Genomic DNA, 20,528 nt, shown 5'->3' on the forward strand with positions numbered 1-20,528 from the left:
ACAGCTGGGGTAGGCCTACATAATTTGAAAAAAATAATAATAATTCAGTGAAGGGAACATGGTTTACCAAAGTCAAATTTATTCATTATATCTTGCTATTTCAACGTATGTTCTTGGCATATTTCTGTTTCTGACATTCATTACTAATTACTAAAAAATTACTAATGTTATACTGTGCATTGGGAGATTTGGTCTTCCAAATTTTGAATCAAATCGAAACACGGGGTTAGTTTTCCGGTTTTCCTATCCCAGGCTAAAAAACTTAAAAACACCTTGTACTGACATATCTTGACATATATTAATGCAATTGTGTTGTCAGGATTGTTTGTAAAAACTACTTAAATGTCCTAAGATAACTAAGGCCTAGTCGGGATTAATCTAAACCCTGTCAGGAAACCACTCCTAGTGAAGTTGCCAAGTTGGTGGGTACATTTTGCTTTCCAATGGCAAAATCCAATCTCTGATACTAAACGTCTCACATGATTTTCAAAACATTATCGTAAGGTAATTAACACAATTCACACAATATTACAGATAAAATGTTAAAGGGATCCTTAAAGGTTATTTGTTTGTCTAAATGGTTTTGTTAAAACCATTACAAAAAAGATTTTTGTAAAAAGGTAAAAAAAAAACATTTTTTATAAACTGTTGATCTGGGAACAAAAATGGTTCCTCTATGAAATCGCTTTGGAGAACCCTTTAAACCACCTTAATTTTTTATAAATGTGTGATAGCCCATATGAGGGACACAAATAGAACCTGTTTTGCGTAATGATGAATGACCCACAAACATCAAAGTTGTTTATTAGTTTCATTGGTCATTTAACCTTTCTGAGCATGGGGGCACACCAACCTGAAATGTAACATACTGTGTCCGTGCCCCCTCAAAAGCCAGCACGCTAGTGACAGATGCACTAATAGGGTGTGACTCACTCTCCCATCTTGCATTTGTTCTTTTTTAAAGACCCCTGATGTACCGCTATCACCCTGATCCGTGGCCTCTGGACTCCCATATAAGGACCGCGTTACATCACGCGCGAGGCGCCCACGTTTATAGCATACTGACGTAGCCCAGCAGCGCGTGAGGAGGGGCCAGGGTGGCCCGTCGGTACGAGCGCAGACAGCACGGAACAGCTGCAGAGAAGCTCGCGTTCATTGAATTACACCGCATAGCTCATTTTATCACAATTTCTCCCGAAAAACAAATAATATCGTACAAACCTTAACCATCCAACATGGTCGACCGCGAGCAGCTGGTGCAGAAAGCCAGGCTGGCCGAGCAGGCAGAGAGATACGACGATATGGCTGCAGCCATGAAGTCGGTAAGTCAATGTACCCTTGATATTGAATTTAGCTTGATATTTTCTCGAAACAGTACGATTTGGTAAGGCATTTTCATGTATGGCAAAGGTTTAATGGCTATGGGGTGAAATAGATGAATTACAACGATAATAGGTTGATTCCCAATAATAAAGACAGGTGCCTTCATTATGTCGTCGTTTTATAGATGTTTTTCGGGTGTTATCTATGATAAACGAGTGATTTATTAATGTCAGTGCAGAGGATCGGGTGTAGACTGTCTGGATCTTGGGCGGTGCCTCGTGTCTTATCCCAATCCCAATTGAAATGAATGAAACTACACACATCACAAATGCATTGAAATCTTTTTAAACACCATTCATTTAAAAATATGCATTTGATTTCTTTTTATGGCATAATTTATGCGTTTTCATTAACACAAAGCCATTATTATTTGTATCTATTTTAGTTTCATCATTGCTGCTCATCTAGCCATAAATGCTTCAGATATTCATTTTCGGTCTCAAATTATCATATCATTTAAAACACATTTGTATTATATTCATCATTGTGTAATATCTGACCATATTTCCTGTCCACATATGGCTGTTATTAAGATCTTTCCTCTAAACCAACGTTAGAGGCAGCAGAAGTCCTTCTGGAATCTTCCATCCTTGTCATATTGCAGCAGGGTCCATGATTCACATAATTTGAGCTCAGCATCCAAATCCTTAACCTTATACGTTGTAAAGGATGATCGTATCTGCAATAGGGTGTGTTTATTACTATGTCATTACATTAACATTTTAATGGTATTAAATAAATTGTACACTATATTGAAAGAATAGAGGCCTTTTGCAGAGGAAAACATCTGCATTTAAATCTGTAATGCTCCATCAGCATCCTGGTTATATTCCCATCCGAGCGATGCTTCAGCGGTGCTCCTTAATTTCTGCTTGGTCAAGTGTTGACATCATGCTTTTTCTGGAGGGGAGTCACCTGTCTTCTCTTACGTCCTATGGGATTAAATGTTACTTACCCGTCGTAATATCTTTTTCTATACAACATTATTTTAGACCTAAACTATATATTTGTCATAATGGTATTTGAAATCCGGCTAAAATACCATTATGAAAATGTACTACTACAAATAACCCCACCCACTACAAATCATGGTTTTGCTACACTTACCAAGAGTTTTACTAATGGTGATCAATGCGGTCAAAACATGGCTACTACACTCACTTTTACTATAATAAAACCAGGTTGAATATCGGTAGGGATTTTATAATGCGGACCTAGACGTGTTAGCAGTCATTAGCTGTTTTAGCCTATCTGCAGACAAGATTCACAAAATCAATTTTGCTCAAATGGATTACAGACATATTAGCTTGGTCTGAGTCCCAGCTGACTATTAAAACAGAAAGTTCACATCCTTGAAGGCATTGTTTCGTATCTAAATGCCGGACGGGCACTTTTAGCTTCATGGATCGGTGGGTGAGATTTAAAAGCAGTTTAACTCTAAAGTTGCTTGAGTCCCGGATAAAAGCCCATTTAGCTAGAGACGTGATGGGAAAGTGCCCACGGTGCCTCCATTATCCTGATGTGTTTGGCCCAAAGATAAAGGCAGCCATTGGCTGAGTGTGAGATCATCAAGCTAGTTGGCTAGATTTCACTTCATGCCATTGTGTGTGTGTACAGTAAGCCTTAAACAATCTCTACATGTTTGCATCAGATTGCAACATGGCTATATGGGTAACAAGGTTACCACCCCCATCTACTATCTCTATTGAGCAGAGTTGCATAGCCTGACGTAAATAGCTATTTCTTTTTATAAAATTAAACTGTTTCATATCCCTCTGCTTGGGTTTTCCTCTTCCTGTTTTCCTGTGTTCCTGTTTTCTCGTCTGATCTGTATTGATCTATCAAAGCTGTCTTTGCTCATCTTTTGTATTCTCAGAAGAGGGCATCGTCATTGCGTTTGATGCAATAATTTGAGTTAGCATGGCTAACAGAAACCTTTATCAGAGATATATCAAATCTACATGACGTTGCTTTTTTATAATAATTGATTAGAAATAAAACATGACATTATGATGCACTCCTTGATCAAACTACAAAAAAGGCTTTATATTATGGTTTTAATAGTTTTACTATAATTTTGGGGGACAAAAAATGATTTATTTGAACATAGGTAAATGGGTTGTATGGTCCTTCTAGCTTGGCAGAAGAAAAGGTCAACGAGAAGGCCAATGAAACACACAGCAATCGTCTTAACTTACACTGCAGCTGCCCTGGGGAGCATGTGGGAACATTTTGCGCCCCACCCTTACCCCCTCTCTTCACCCTACCCCCACCGTCCGTATCGCTGAAGTGATTTCCCCTGATATGTATTGTCTATTGATGGTGAAGCAATCGTCTTAGATAGAGTTGGACTACTGTACAAAATGAGACGATTGCCATGGAAACTGCACTTGGCGTATAGCTTTTCCTCATCCCCATGGCTGCGCAATGCATTCAGGCAGTGAGCGATGAGGCTTTGTGTGGATGTTATGCAACCGAAAAGAACTGTTTTCCAGTTAGTAACAAATTCCAGTTTCAATGTTTTTAGGTCTTGTGTGTATTTTTCTTCAAACGGCATTCTGTCTTTTATAGGTCACCGAGCTGAACGAGGCCTTATCCAACGAAGAGAGAAATCTTTTGTCCGTGGCCTACAAGAACGTGGTAGGCGCTCGCCGATCCTCTTGGAGAGTCATCTCCAGCATCGAGCAGAAGACCTCGGCGGACGGCAACGAGAAGAAAATCGAGATGGTGAGGGCCTACCGTGAGAAGATCGAGAAGGAGCTGGAGGCGGTGTGCCAGGACGTGCTCAACCTGTTGGACAACTTCCTGATCAAGAACTGCAGCGAAACCCAGCACGAGAGCAAGGTCTTCTACCTGAAGATGAAGGGTGACTATTACCGCTACCTGGCCGAGGTGGCCACGGGCGAGAAACGCTCCACCGTGGTGGAGTCTTCGGAAAAGGCCTACAACGAGGCTCACGAGATCAGCAAGGAGCACATGCAGCCCACTCATCCCATCCGACTGGGATTGGCCCTCAACTACTCCGTGTTCTACTACGAGATCCAGAACGCCCCGGAGCAAGCCTGTCATCTCGCCAAGACCGCCTTCGACGACGCCATCGCCGAGCTCGACACCCTCAATGAGGATTCCTACAAAGACTCAACCCTCATCATGCAACTCCTCCGAGACAACTTAACACTGTGGACGAGTGACCAGCAGGACGACGACGGCGGGGAGGGCAATAATTAAAAGCAGACCTCCTCTCTATCTAGAAACACAAAATGGCTGGTGGACTTTGGCAGCGGCTTTTGCCATGGTTTCCTCTGCGGCAGCAGTTCTTTATTTTTCCACGAGTTTAAAGAAAAAATATCAAGGGCGGTTAAAAGGGGGGGCTGAAGTCCTAGTTTGAATATATACAGAAATATATATAGTTGAATGGGCCTCCCTCTTCTTGGTTATCTTTGACATTTGCCAAAAGCACTGAAATGTCAGTCAATCAGCCGGAATTGGTCGTTGTTGGTTTGGAATGGCAGCCTCACACTGGCATATGGACTGATGTATTTCAAAGCGATGCTGCTTATTTTATGTTTTGGAAAAGCATTTCAAAAAGAGGGTTAGGTGCATTATTAAAGAGCGTTGGAAAGAGAATATCGTTTCGAACGGTTCCAGTATTAGTCACGAATAATCGGCCCCGCACTTTGGACGTTTCACACTAATGCTTATGCTCACTCACAGTCAATTAGCTATTATGTGAAAGTGCGGTTAATGAATTAATAAGTCATTTTGAATGCATCTAATAGATAAAGTTCAACCATATAAACGTACTCCGCTAATAATACTGGAACCATTCGCTTTTTTGAAGAACAAAAAGCAGAGATCGAAAAAAATAAAATAAAGAGAAAATATTGCAGCTTCAAAGTTTGTGGTTTACTTCTGTGTTTAATTTATTTTTGCACTTGCCAAGTATACTGTTTTGTCAGTGTAAGATAATTACAATGATACTATCAATGATTCAATATTGTGCATGCTGGTGATGTATTTATACAATAGCTTGACTTTATTAACTTATATCTTGGATGTTATGTATTACTATCATTGAAAAGTAAACTGGCTTCATATTGTTTATTTATAATTTATCAGTTTTTGTTTTGATTTGCTATTCCCCAAAAAAAATCGTGATTGTTAACAATAAATCGATCTGTTATGGGCGTTGCTGTTGTGACATGGAATGTTTCTTTCTTTAGCTATAAGCTGACTTTAGGAAAACACTACTGATCAATGAATTGTACAAGTGTTTCTCTTGGTAAATTGTAACCATGACATTGTTAAGCAATGAACAGTGCTCTTCTTGTCATATTATTATGCACATTGAACACATGTGGTTTAAACAACAGTGAAGTTACCGAATCAGTGTTTCCGTGACCGATTCAGAACATGGACCATAAATTGTTATTGGCAGTTTTTTTCCGATTCAATTTTATTTTTTCCTTTTTTTACTTTCAGCTGTCTCCTGGGTGACAAATATCTTGAATGTGAATTATTATGTAGCAGTTGCACAAGAGCCAAAATAACTATAACAATAAAAAGGACAAAAAAAAAGATTTCACGTAGTCATAGATGAATCATGTCAATGTTGGTCATGTGTATTGTCCTGCTATTATTTGATCATCTACAAAGCAAGGAAATAAAATTAAGGAATTAAACTCAAACGTCAACTAGATATTTGCAACTATGAGCAATGTAGCTTAAAAAATGTAAACTTTTACGCATTTACATTTATGCATTTGGTGGACGCTATTATCCAAAGCAAGGCATTACAAGGTTTTATCAGAAAGTTTTTGCCAACACAATGCTCTACCACCGGGCAACAGGAGGTTGAAGACACATACTGATTAAATGTATAGCTTAAATGCACTGCTTAGGGTAAAAGTTTCTACCAAATGCATTGTAAAAGCTAACTTGATATCTACAATGATATGAACAAGAGGTCGTCTTTGCATTTTCTAAATTTGCAGATCTGCTGGTGAACACCATGGTATCTTTAAAAGCACAGTGACGAAAGCCAAAATGTCAACAGGTCTGCACACCCTGTGGTAAACTTAACACCAAATGGGTTTCCTCTGCAGTGCACCCACTACCAATGATTAGTGTTCACACCACTGCATTGCAGAACTCACCTATAATATACAGTAATAAAAGTGCTTAACAGATTAAAAGTGTTTCAAATATGCATGCATTACAAAAATGTATTGATAAGTAGGTTACCAGTGACAACAAGAGTAATAAATGGCTGATCTTGATTTGAAGGTCACATGATTCATCTGTGCGCCTGCTATCTGTCTGCATTAACTTAATCTTAACCAGCGTGACTAATAATTAATCATTTCATACCGATGCTAGAGTCAGATATCTAAATGTTATTGCAAGAGGCATTGCATGAGTAATACACTTTGAATACACTTTGTTGTATCCGACAAACCTGCTGTAGAGACAGAAATCTCTGAGCATTCTGCTGCGGATTGCTACAGCAACCTACACCCAGTAGAGCAAGAGATGAATTTCTGTGCTCGAAATGGTCCACAATAACAGCCAATGGAAGAGACGGTGATCTATCGTATCCACCAATCCAGTGCATGTTGCTAGGGCTCGAGAAAAACTCCTCGTTCCTATTGACACTCTTCAGACATCTAGAGCAACCTGCAAAGAGATAAACATCAGAGACAGCATTAAAATTCAAGGGAAACCTGTCTCCCCATGTTCACATTGAGACTTTAGGACACACAGAGCAAGCCTCCATTTTTTTAAGCATTATTATCAGATGTAAGATATATAGAAATATGTAGCATTCAGTATATACATTTGCCCTGGATATATAGTAAAGAGGTTACCTATTAAAAATTGTTGATGTAGATCACCTCAAAATACTGTTTATGCAACAACACTGGATTCTGTTCAGTTGATCCATCATTGATTTTATATTTTAATCAATGTATTGGATTTGAATATATTGAATTTGCCTATTACAAGTAGAATAGGAAAATTATGTAATACAAGAAAAATAATTGACACAGACATGATCATCTATATAAAAGCTGAATGTGCAGATTATATAATATATAAAATTATATCATATAAGTATAATTTTATGAAAATTACTTCCAAAAACAACAGAAGATTATATAATATAATTTATTAACATGGAATATAGATGCATTTATATAATAACCAAATAGTTTACATTAAGTACCAATGAAATAAACAATTTACCTATTCAGTACATATGTATAAACTCTGATTGGGATTGCAAAAGGAAAAAAATAAAAGCACCGGTGTTAATAGAAGGTGCCATAGATAATTGAAAGGTCACAGAATACCGCAATTTTTTAAGATGCAATATTACTCTCAGGTGTATCCAGAATGTGTCTGTGAAGTTTCAGGTCCAGATACCCTTTAAATAATTTAATATACAGTACAAGTGGTGGACTGGCCATCTGGAGCATCGAGACATTTTCTGGTGACCTGGTGGTCGTTCTGGCCTGCTTGCTGTGCAGTCAGCTCAGCTTGACCTGTGATAGACTGATAAATGAAAATTCATCATTCAAAATCTACGAATCGCAGTGCCTCTTTGGCTATATCTGACAATCGTGCAAATAAAAGGGAGCGCAAGCGCAAAGGATGACCAGAGAGCGGAAAAAAAAAGCTGTGGCTACAAAGATGCTGCTAAATCATAAAAATGTTCGGGGGAGCAGGTACATCAAAATTACCCCACATGCTGGTTAGTTATTGCCTAATATGTCATTGTCGCGTGCCGCGTTGCTTTCTGTACAGGCGTTACTGGGGAAACCCCTATTTTCTTCTGTAACGTAAGCGTCTGACAGACAATACATTTGCATGAATACGTAAAATACTGTATCATGCAAATCATGTTTTATTACTGTCATTTCACCTTTTAATTTGCAGTTACTTATAAGGTCTTTAAAGTCTTAAATTTGATTTTTAAAAATCCTCCAGATACCCCCTAAATGCTTTTTGAGAAGGTGGCCAAGGAGGCAGTATACTTGAATATTGGAAATACATAAAATATAATAGTTCAACATTTGAACTGTGTTTCATCCCTTGGGTCTTCAACAGGGGGTCCGGGGACCATTGGTGGTCCGTGGTGGTACTGGGGGTCCTCCAAATATAGTTTGTACGCAAATTTTTTTTTTATGCAATTGCATGCGAACAATTTAAGAATACAGTTAGTTCAGAGGAAAAAATGCAGTTGTTGTCATCACAGTTTTTGGCAACGAGCAAACAATTTAAAGTTGTTAAAAATATTACAAGATTTTACTAGTGTTTTGTGACAGACAGATAAGCCTATCAGTTAAACTTTAACCGAGTAAATTTAGCTTTACCTGCTGTTAAGTGTCTTAAAGAAACATTACATAACTGGTACATAAATTCAACACATGACTCGGGATGAATTGTAAATCCTTTTAAAATGCTTTTTGATCATTATAAATGGATATAAGTGGATGATATGAATATCTGTTCTTAGGACTCAGGACCACAGATAAAATGCCCATCATATACACAAAGGCTATATACCCTCACCTAAAGTATTATTAGGAACACTATACTAATACTGTGTTTGACCCCCTTTCGCATTTAGAACTGCCTTAATTCTACGTGGCATTGATTCAACAAGGTGCTGAAAGCATTCTTTAGAAATGTTGGCCCATATTGATAGGATAGCATCTTGCAGTTGATGGAGATTTGTGGGATACACATTCAGGGCACAAAGCTCCCATTCCACCACATCCCAAAGATGCTCTATTGGATTGAGATCTGGTGACTGTGGGGGCCATTTTAGTACAGTGAACTCATTGTCATGTTCAAGAAACCAGTTCGAAGTGATTCGAGCTTTGTGACATGGTACATTATCCTGCTGGAAGTAGTCATCAGAGGATGGGTACATGGTGGTCATAAAGGGATGGACATGGTCAGAAACAATGCTCAGGTAGGCCGTGGCATTTAAACAATGCCCAATTGGCACTAAGGGGCCTAAAGTGTGCCAAGAAAACCTCGCCCACACATTTACACCAGCCTGTATAGTGGTAACAAGGCAAGATGGATCCAATTTCTCATTCTGTTTACGCCAAATTCTGACTTTACCATCTGAATGTCTCAATAGAAATCAAGACTCATCACAGCCTATATATATAACATTTAAGTTAACCTATAAGGGTTTGTGTCAGCCCAAAATTCTAGGTTGTTTTAACTCATTTTTGGGATTTTCAGAGACACACGACTGGGTTTTGTCCCTTTTGACCCAGGAAAAAAACATATTTTTTAAGTGTTGGTATTATACAGACCAGACCAACAGGCCCCGTGCTAGAACTTGGATGTGTGCTGGGGATCTGCTTGCATAATGTGAAAACATAAAAATACAGAGCCTTCTGAACACCTTATTACAGCTTTGATGTTGTGTAGTTGTACACCATTGTATGCCACACTATTGTCCTTGTGGCCTCACTTTTAACACCCCGTGAACTAACTGTTGGAGTACATGTTTCAACAAAAAAACATAAAATCTATGCAGCAACAATGTACTTTACAGTCTCTGCATGTTTATTAAAAGCCCACTATTGTGTCGCTTTCTTTTTTCTTTTAAATAGGAGGGATACAGCAAAGCAGAAGTATAGATGTGAAAAAAATATGAATGTGCTTGCATCCTGTGTCCTGAATTACCCATGACGCTCTGATATAAAAAGCTGCATTGTACAATCCAATGTCCTATTTTCTTTTAGTATCCACTCCAATCCAGCTTCAGATTCACACAAATACAGCACACACCTTTCAAGTCACTATGGCAATCGTACCAAAGCAAAATGTTTGCAATGAAAGCACAGGGAACAAATTCTTGTGAATGTACATCTGAATTAATATCCACTAAATATTTCACTAAAAGATTAATGCTCTGTTTTAGTTTTAAAAACACTTTATATGCCTGATATAATTTACTTGTAAAAGTATACTGTAAGTGTCGGCTAGCAATAATACGATTTCAACTGTAATGTTATCTGAAAATGCATTTCTAATGAAATCAAGTTTATTGACCATACATTTAAAGTGAAGTCATCATAACATAAATAACAGTATTATAACACTATATGTAGAAGTTTCTGCTCTTATCCTGTAATACTGCACAATAGACATTTTTTTACATTTAAAGATTGTTTGTGCTGATCACAGAGCAACCTAAAAGTGCACTATTTGAAACTTCAAGTATCTGTTCAAAATACACAGAACAGATTAAACATATCATGCAAACTTATACGATTTTCAAGTTTTTTGTGTGTTGCCATCATATGCCAGCTTTTCTGTCATTAGCACAAACTCACACAATTCTGTAAATCTATAAACAGTTTTTACATTACAGACTTTACATTTGGCACTAAAATGCAACCTTAAATGCATAAATATACAACAGTTGTAAGCTACATTTTACACATGCTTATATTACATACTGCATGTTATTATTAAAGGGGTCGTGAACTGAGAATTCCAAATCTCATAAAAATATCCTTTAATTTCAAAAACAGCTTTTCTTTAAACCATACAGCTTGTTTTGAAAAGTGTGTGACTATGACATCATGCAAAAGACCTTAATGTGATAAATAAATACAATGTGTCATTCCACACATGCACAGACAGGGGGTTGAAACTTTTCACATTTCACACAGTATACAACACTGTTACCCAATAATAGCAGTGGGCGGTTACTTCCAAGTCTTCCATGCAGCACACCCACAAAAACAGGGTAGAATAAAAGCCTATTACTTATTATGACTTTTTTTTAGGTAAAAACCTTCGCTATTAGTGGACAGCAGAAAAAAGTACACAATATTAAAATAGGCCAGTTCATGACCCTGTTAAAGGTGCTCCAAAAGTTGTCCATGTTTATAGAATTGAAAAGTTAACACAGGAAAATATATGCAAGAAATAATCCATTGCGAATACACATAGAAACATTCGTCTAATATCAAACAATCGGTCCGGTTTATAAGTACTGCAAACTCATGAAAACGTTTCATCCTCAATAAGATTTTCCAGTTCTCCTTCTCTGCTGCCAACACTGTTACTTCCCCTGCTGTAGGACAGATGAACCATCATAACATGAATGTGTGATACAAACACCTATCACACTAAAAACAACTTAAAATACAATTAAAGTACTTTAATGTTAAAGATAATTACTGATTCATCCTGACTAAGACGTGTTGTGCATGGTAAAAAATGCATAATTTTTTGTCATATCAACGTATATTTTTATGTTACATTAACTTAACAAATTAAGTTTTAAGTTAACAATTTCAACTTGTTTTTATAAGTTATGTCAACTAATCACAGGTCAAAACTTAAAATAGAAGGTTGACTTGCAAAACCAAGTTGTTTTAATTTTCGCTGCATTTTTTTTACAGTGTGGCATTATCACATGATAGTTAAAAGTTACCTTAAAGGGCGAAATAGTGACATATCCCTGCAGAATTTGAGAAGAAAATGAAAAAAGTATTAGATATTATCAACATCAGCATACAGTAGGATAAAGCAGCATGCAGTGGTCTGAGGACTTATTTTTGTTACTTACAAGGAGAGACCTCCAGGGGCCGACATAGACCTGCCCTGCCTGCGACCCTCAAATGGATTACTGAAAGAGCGCTTTCGCAACATGGATTTTACAAGGATCTTGGGAAAAGAAATGCAGTGCAAAGTTAATTGCATTAAGCATATAAAAACAAATATTTATACTTTTACAAAAAAAAACTAACCTCAAACACTGTCACTGGATGGTACCTTTAAAAAAGATTCTATATGTACCATTTAGGTAAAGATAAAAATATATTGGATACCCATGTGTACCTTTAAGTTATCAATATGTATACACTATGGTGTACTTTTGGTAAGGTTACAGCCTTACAACAGTAACAGTGTTGATGTAACAAAATTTGACAGTAACAGAACTGACAAATTCGGACAACAGGAAACAAATATTATAATGTTACCGACACACATTTCCACTCTTATTGGCGCTTCATTGAAATTGCAAATTTGCCCTGTTTAGTAAATCTGGCCCTTATTGTGTTACTTAAGCAAGAATTGCCTTCACAAAAAAATCAGCAAAACATTTAAGTTTCGAAACGTCACTCACCACAGCAGACAGACTGGGAACAAGCTTGACCGAGTTCTGGACTTCTTCTGCTGTCACCTCCACAACGGTGCAATGTTCCTCCTCCAGGGGTAACGGATCAGTACCATCAAGTGTTACCCACGGGTGCAACTAACAGGATTACACATAATCACAAAAACCTGTTATAAAGGTGCATACGTTAACAAAACACCTTTCTCAGAATAACAAATTCACCTTTATTTCAGGTATTGTGATTCTAGTTTCAGGGAGTTTATCCAGCATTTTGAGGATGAGCTCACTCAGTCCTTCACTGATCACAGGCCTGTGCAAACAAAACAAAAGAAATCGCACGTGTTGTATAAAACGCTGTGATAATGATGAAACAAAATACAAATATTTACAAATATTACATGTCCCATATTTGTTTTAATAGCAAATATGTTAACACCAGAAAGACAACTGCACTTGTCAAGTAATTTAAGTGTTTTTCTAGAGGTGAGACTGTGAATTGCAACCAAAGGCTCAAGCCACAGTTCCGATTCTCTTTCAATACACATAAAGAAGCTCTGGTAGCTGCCACAGGACAAACATGTCATCTTCTGAGATAACGTAATGACGAACTGCGCTCTGTAGAGCAGTTTGTCCGTTTAGGGCTACTGTAGAACTACGCCGGCGATTTCCATGACCCGCGGTGTATGTAGATAAAACAGCTTATCTAAGGTAATAAAAACAATACAGTTCATTGTGTAAGGTCTTTATACACCACTGATAATATAGTTGTGTAGGTTATATTGCATTACTGTCAAGAGATCCTACTTAAAGGGACACTCCACTTTTTTGAAAATATTCTCATTTTTCAGCACCCCTAGAGTTAAACATTTGATTTTTACAGTTTTGGAATCTATTTAGCTGAACTCCAGGTCTGGCGGTACCACTTTTAGCATAGCTTGGCACAATCCATTGAATCTGATTAGTCCATTAGCATTGCGCCTAAAAAAATTAAGAATTTTGATATTTTTCCTATATAAACCTTGGTTACGTCGTGTACTAAGACCGACGGAAAATGTAAAGTTGCAGCCAAAAATAGTCCCATTTTAGTAACTTGCAATAGCAGGGGACTATTTTCAGGTGCTGTGTAATATCATTGCGCCTGCTGCAACCATGTTACAGCAGCAAAGTACTTGATTATTTCGCTAGAATGAGAGTATAGTTACTAGCCATAAGTGCCTTGAAAATCGCAACTTTTAATTTACTGTCAGTCTTAGTACACGATGTAACTACAGATGAGTCAAGTTTTAAATAGTAAAAATATTGAAACTCTTTGGTTATTTTTGAGCGCGATGCTAATGGTCTAATCAGATTCAATGGATTGTGCTAAGCTATGCTAAAAGTGGAACCGCCAGACCCGGAGATCGGCTGAATGGATTACAAAACGGTAAATATCAAATGTTTAACTCTAGGGGAGCTGGAAAATGAGAATATTTTCTAAAAAAAAGTGGAGTGTCCCTTTAAAGTTCCTCATTGCACCATTAACAATTGCGCCCAATGCTGCGTGCCGAAACATTACATCTACCGTCGGTTACTTTTATTTCATGTTTTTTTTAAGTGCTACATATGCTTAGATATTAAGTTTTTGGTAGACGATGACAATTCTTTGGATTTTTCTGAAAACCCTCAGAAGATAAGGGTATTTATCCTAGAATAACATAGGTTTTAGGCGTTTTAGGAGTAAATGGGTTAAATGTGCTTATTTTGTTTAATACATATGTTAATTAGTAAGTCTTTTTTAATTATTGCATGATTTTTGTTCATTTAATCCATCAATTGTGTTTTACAAAGACATCCATTAGTGATGTGTTTGGGTGCGTGTTGTGTGTTTACTTGTCTGGAAACTCCACTGGCATTGTCCTGATCTTCTCGTGAAGGCCTAAGATGTAATCATCATGAAAGGGACACTGCACACACAAAAAATATTAACAGATCTGCATTTGGTGTACACAAGCTCATAAAACCACAATAAACAAGGTCTTACCTTTCCAAAGACAAAACAGTATAATGTTACTCCCATTGCCCATACATCTAAAGCCTGAAACCAGTGAGAATTGAGAAACTGTTAAATTGTTAAGGACTTTACAGTTCATATGCAGCGTAATGAAGATGTTTGGCTCTTACCTTTCCACTAAATCTCTGCTCCTGATCAATCAGAGTTTCAGGCGCCATGAAGGCTGGAGTACCCGCACTATTTGACAGGAGAGCATCATTACCCTCAAACTCATTACTGACACCAAAATCTGCTATCTTTATATGCCCATCATCCCCCAGCAATAGATTTGAGGGTTTGATGTCTCTGTGAATGATTTTCTGGTAGTGTACTAAAAAATAAAATATATGAATTAGCAGCTTATTTTGCACAAAATGACAATACATCCTATGTACGATAACTTACAATATTCAATTCCTAAAATGACATCTCTGAAGTAGTAACGGGCCATGTCCTCTGATAGGGGATTGTCAGTAGGGACCTCCATTATCGGACTAGGAGCAGACAAAAATGATAACAAAAAAAACTTGAGTATAGCTACAGTACACTGTCAGAAATAAAAGTTGTCATTGGGACGGTACCCTAATTTAGGTACCAATATGCAATATGCATCTTTCAGGAACTAATATGCACGCCCAGGCACGGATTAACGCACGGGCCTACTGGGCACTTGCCCAGGGCACTGGGCCAGCAGGGGGCCCTGTCAAATTTACTGTGTCTATTATTTTCAAATAAATATTTTAATTTTATGTTCAGTAAAATTGTGTTAAATATTGAAGAATAATGTAGGTTTTTTTGCAGTTGCAAAGTATTAACTAGTAAATAAATCAAATAAATAATTTTAATCTATTGCTGCGCTGTTGAGAGAGACATCTAGAGGCGAGTGAAAAGCATTGCGTAATATAAAAGTCACGCGTAGAAGATGGTTACCGGTACTCAAAAACCAAAACAAAAATGAGTTTAAAACCACAACCAAGTGGATCAGTCATAAGAAAGCACAAAAGGACAGCTTTTCCTCACCCTGCCAGTCAGCAACTGTGAAGGAGAACGTTAATTTTCTCTAATGGCAAGAGTAAAAAACGAACAAATGTGTCACGTATAAATTCACTGTCTTTAGGGGCTGGACACACAAAGCTTTTACGCCCGCGGCCAGCGTATGTTTTCAATTGATTCTTATGGAAACTCGGCGTTTTCAAATAAGCAAGCAGCTAGCGGGTTTTTTTCCGCGCTGAAAACCGGCACTCTTGTTTTTTTCCGCGCTGAAAACCGGCACTCTTGTTTTTTTCCGCACTGAGCGCTGAGAGTTCAAAAATATTCAACTTTGAGTGAAATCTCCGCTCGTCAATGTCAGTTCTCACATGGCCGTCCAATTACAGCGGAGGAGGGGCGGGACATTACCACAGCAACCAACCGGCTTACAGCTGAAGTATCACAGCTACCAAAGCGCTCGGCTGAAAAACAGCTGGCATTCGGCGTCCTCAAGGCATTTTCAGCCGTGTTTAAAAGTTTTGGTGTTTCCAGCCCCTAAATGCCTGTGGTGAACGACTGTTACACCTGAAATGTAATGAAATGTCTGCTAAATGTAGAAATGTAAAATATTTATGGAATCTTCTCCTGTGATATGATTTTGAGAGGTCAGGGGGGCCTTTGAGACATCCGTGCCCAGGGCACATCATCGCCATAATCCGTCCCTTTGCACGCCAAGCTGTACTTTTTGAAAGGGTGCCACCCCAATGACAGCTTTTGTACCTTTATATCTGAGTGTGTATTACGGCCTATAGGTGCTATTATATTACTCACCCTTTAGGTACCAAATCAAAGACTAAAAACGTAGAAAGAACAGACAAAAATAAGATAAGACAATAGATGCTAACGCACAGTTATAATTTGCTGACTAATAATATAAATACTTACCTAAGTGCAAGTTATCCTCAGCAGGGTCATCAAGAACCTATCATTCGACAGATGTTAAGTTATACATTACATAAATGAAGTAATCTGTAACTTGTCTGGTAAGGCTAAGGACACTAGCTCTGACCCACCTCAACTAATTTAACAACATTAAGATGGTCAAGTTTCTTCAAGATGGCAATTTCTTGATACATTCGGTCCAGGCCGAAAGGTTTTAAAAGGTTTTCTTGTGATCCGTTAGATTCTCTGGAAGGAGGACGCCCTACAAAACCATCACACACCATTATCTTATAATTAAGTTACTGTAATTCATTCACACGCATTGTATGTTTATTGCTTACTTGTGAATCCAAACTGCTTCATTAGCTTCTTTTTGGATACCAGCTTCATAGCCTACAATAAAAGTATATTATAATGTTGCAAGCAGTATATATGCTAGATTATGATATTATAATAATGATTTTTATTTCAGTTCACATTTGCTTACATAGTACTGGTCGTCATCTTCATTATATGCTAATTTCACCACACCGTACGAACCCTGGGTAAAAAGGTAGATAACCTTTAAAACATATGGTGTAAGGAATAATTGACGATGGGCTGTTAAATTATTCGAAAATAATGCACACCCAAGATGTTAATGCTGTTACACCATTATGCCGTTACACTATTATTTTCCACTAATTTAAAGTCCAGAGTCAATTTATACCATGCTTATACCACGGTTACCACAGACATTGTTTGGTGGTTATTTTAAAGGAACACGCCCACATTTTGTGAATGTAGCTCATTCGCCGTATCCCCCAGAGTTAGATAAGTGCATACATACCTTTCTCATCTCCGTGCGTGCTGTAACTCTGTCTGACGCAGCCCCCGCTAGCTTAGCTTAGCACAAAGACTGGAAGTAAATGGCTCCAGCTAGCAAACTGCTCCCAATAAGTGACATTTTCCTATTTATGTGTTGTGATTTGTATAGTCACAGCGTGTACAAATAACAAGGTCATATGAGACACAGCCATCTTTTAACACTATACATACTGGGAATTATATTCTCAGAAGGCGAAGCACTGCTACTTGGGCGGAGTGATTTGCACAACTCTGACCGAACTCTCTGCTCCTCACCAGGGGGCTTCTCGGGTGCTTCTCGGGAACAAATGACTTTGCCCAAGTAGCAGTGCTTCGCCTTCCGAGAATATAGTTCCCTGTTTGCGTTATTTTGTCACTTATTGGGAGCAGTTTGCTAGCTGGACCCATTCACTTCCAGTCTTTGTGCTAAGCTAAGCTAGCAGGAGCTGAGTCAGACAGAGTTACAGCACATACGGAGATGAGAAAGGTATGTATGGACTTATCTAACTCTGGGGGATATGGTGAATAAGCAAAATTCCCAAAATGTGGGCGTGTTCCTTTAAGACATTCGACAGGTCATGTGTGCATTTTTTGAAAAATAATGCATACCTGTGAAACATTTTTAAACCAGTCAGAACAAAGCACTTAACGGCCCGTGGTATAAACTTATATAACTGTGCCAAATGCTCCTGTTTAGCTTAGTGGTAGAGCATTGTGTTAGCAGCGCAAAAGGTCATGGGTTCAAACCCAGGGAACACACATACTGATAAAAAATGTATAGCTTGGATAAAAATCTTTGCCAAATGCATAATTTTAAATGTAAAAATTGCCAACCAGTCCATACACTTACCTTTCCTATCTGATTCTTCAGTTTATATTGGTTGAGCTGAACACAGTCCTGAATAGAGAAGGGAAGAATTGCCACAGATTTTTAAATGCAAGTACGATACACTGTCAGAAAAAAATGGTCCCTACACTGTAAATTCAACCTACTATTTTTTTACCTAAGTTTTGACTGGTGATAAGTTGACATAACTTATAAAAAAGTTACAATTGTTTAACTTAAATTGTTAAAGGCGGGGTGCATGATCTCTGAAAGCCAATGTTGACATTTAAAATCACCTAAACAAACACGCCCCTACCCAAATAGAATCTGGACCATCTTTTGATAGACCCGCCCCACACATACGCAACCCAGGCAACGATGTTGGTTAGTAGACACACCCCTTACTGCTGATTGGCTACAAGTGTGTTTTGGTACTCGGCACGACTCCCTTTCCAAAGTGTTTTTTCAAAAATCATGCACCCCGCCTTTAAGTTAAAGGTGTAGCGGAGGATTTTCTCGAATTTTAGAAAGGAACCGTCTTCTCCACTTTTTAAAAAAATGCAATTGCGCAACACTCCTGATTGACAACTAGGAGGACCAATAGTCTTAATGATCCACCCCGGAAAAAGCCTTTAAACCTTATACCTTTAAAGTAACATTAAAATATATGTTGTTTTGCAAAATTGCTGCATTTCTTTTATCACTGAAGTAGTACCCTTCCAAAAAAGTACACATTTGTACCTAAAGAGTTCATATTAGCACTTTAGAGGTACACATGTGCATACTGCCACCAAATGCATTACATATATCTATACTAAATTGTACATTTTGGGGATTTTTAAAGGGTGAAAGCTTAGGATCATTTCTTGACTTTTTTTGGCAGTAAGCAAACTTTTTCCCTACCAAGTGTTTGCATTGAAACATTGCAAAAGACCATTCACAGAAAATAGCATTACAATCCCATGAGCTTAATGCATCAGCCTACATGCATAGATTTGGTATAAAATCTACCGTACAACTCACATCTCCATCAGAGATAGACACCCGCTTGGATTCAATAGTGGGTCTCCTGGCTGTCCTTGGGTTAGTGCTGCTCTGGTAACTCGATCGCTCCTGCAAGGACAGCTTGCGATCTGAGAGACTGAATCGATGCGGTGTGGTTCTATAGCCATTGGGTGGGGTCTGCCTGTTGGCAGCCACATTCATGGCTGCTACCATGTCAGCCAGTTCTGCATGGTAATCTGGGTCCAGATCCAGTCTGTTGGGTGTGTCAGCACTCATAGTGTTGGTCTGAGCTGCTTATACCACATGAAACATCTTTAAAGTGTTCAGTGTTCTTCAGAGGGTCTGTGGGAATATCAAGGTGTAATATTAGAATAAAGCCTGGAAATTGTGTAATCTAAAACTGGTGACATTTCTTTCTTTCAGAAACAAAACAAAAACATATATTATTTAATAACATTTTGAGGCACATTTTAAGTAAAAAAAAAAGCTGTAGAAACTGCATCTGTTCAATGCGGTTATTATCGAAACACAAAAATGTCATCACATCACCATCTGTATATAAAAATATCTCTGAACAGAGCATACTGTTTATTGTGAATGCTACATTTGTAATTGTATATTGTTAATATAACAAAATCCTATCTTATACAAAATAGCAACATTTTTTCATTCAATACTATAAAAAGCAAATACGTTTTCAGAAAAGAATTCAGAATATATTACAGGAATAAGAGCCAATACGTAACCACAGACTTAAAGTGTTGCATAAGAAGTTAACCTCAATCAAAACAACATCATTTATTAAAGTTTTACAAGTTTCTTACAAGATTACTGTGAATATTGTAAGTACTTACAAACACCAGCAGGTTTGTATATTGTCAGCCATAAGTCTTTCTTCTGCTCACCAGGTACAAAAACCTTTGTGTTCCACAAGCACTGAGGACTGAGGGATCATAGAGGCAAAGAGGATTAGCTAGTATGGCCACATTTAGTTCACTGTGCTATATTTGTAACAAGAGTCTGTTTAACTGAATGCACACAAGCAGTTATCAATGAGATGCAGGGTCATGCAGGGTTATGTAGGATCTCTGATTAAATACATATGATGTTAAGTTGCAGGGTGCACAAGGATTAAGTTTATATATTGAAGTGAAAGTATAGCAGGATAATAAACTCCTTGGAAAGTTTATTAAGAGGATAGGAAGATCAAGTGTTATGTAACTTTCAAAGGGACGTGCTGAAGACTGGATTTATACTAGCTTATTTGTGTTTTAATATGCAATATATATGTGGGACCATCCTATGAACAGCTAAACTTTTTTGTGATATGCCTTTTCTACATAAAATCATCATGCATAATATAA

The 20,528-nt window shown here is 37.7% G+C and overlaps 2 protein-coding genes across 2 annotated transcripts; one reads left to right on the forward strand and one right to left on the reverse strand.

The window, feature by feature from the left end:
• Positions 1-1,025: 1,025 nt before the first annotated feature.
• ywhag2 (3-monooxygenase/tryptophan 5-monooxygenase activation protein, gamma polypeptide 2) lies at positions 1,026-5,574 on the forward strand. Its single transcript, XM_065281505.2, has 2 exons — positions 1,026-1,322; positions 3,955-5,574. The coding sequence occupies exons 1-2, from the start codon at positions 1,236-1,238 to the stop codon at positions 4,609-4,611; spliced, it is 744 nt and encodes a 247-aa protein (XP_065137577.1). The 5' UTR covers positions 1,026-1,235; the 3' UTR covers positions 4,612-5,574.
• A 5,127-nt stretch (positions 5,575-10,701) lies between these two features.
• camkk1b (calcium/calmodulin-dependent protein kinase kinase 1, alpha b) lies at positions 10,702-20,128 on the reverse strand. Its single transcript, XM_065280162.1, has 17 exons — positions 20,019-20,128; positions 19,183-19,506; positions 18,184-18,231; positions 16,975-17,028; positions 16,829-16,880; positions 16,619-16,749; positions 16,491-16,527; positions 16,377-16,398; positions 14,982-15,070; positions 14,708-14,907; positions 14,568-14,621; positions 14,417-14,490; positions 12,770-12,857; positions 12,557-12,685; positions 11,996-12,093; positions 11,861-11,887; positions 10,702-11,497 (listed from the first exon to the last, which is right to left on the reverse strand). The coding sequence occupies exons 2-17, from the start codon at positions 19,438-19,440 to the stop codon at positions 11,425-11,427; spliced, it is 1,434 nt and encodes a 477-aa protein (XP_065136234.1). The 5' UTR covers positions 19,441-19,506; positions 20,019-20,128; the 3' UTR covers positions 10,702-11,424.
• Between the last annotated feature and the right edge of the window lie 400 nt (positions 20,129-20,528).

The sequence above is a fragment of the Paramisgurnus dabryanus genome, chromosome 8 (genome assembly GCF_030506205.2).
Source record: "Paramisgurnus dabryanus chromosome 8, PD_genome_1.1, whole genome shotgun sequence".
Taxonomy (NCBI): Eukaryota; Metazoa; Chordata; class Actinopteri; order Cypriniformes; family Cobitidae; genus Paramisgurnus; species Paramisgurnus dabryanus.

Coding starts and splice junctions, on each gene's coding strand:
- camkk1b (XM_065280162.1), bottom strand. CDS start 19,440: ATGAGTGCTGACACACCCAACAGACTGGATCTGGACCCAGATTACCAT. Junction 16,750..16,828: donor GAAGCAGTTTGGATTCACAA/GTAAGCAATAAA, acceptor ATGGTTTTGTAG/GGCGTCCTCCTTCCAGAGAA. Junction 16,399..16,490: donor TGAGGATAACTTGCACTTAG/GTAAGTATTTAT, acceptor CTACGTTTTTAG/TCTTTGATTTGGTACCTAAA.
- ywhag2 (XM_065281505.2), top strand. CDS start 1,236: ATGGTCGACCGCGAGCAGCTGGTGCAGAAAGCCAGGCTGGCCGAGCAG. Junction 1,323..3,954: donor TGGCTGCAGCCATGAAGTCG/GTAAGTCAATGT, acceptor TGTCTTTTATAG/GTCACCGAGCTGAACGAGGC.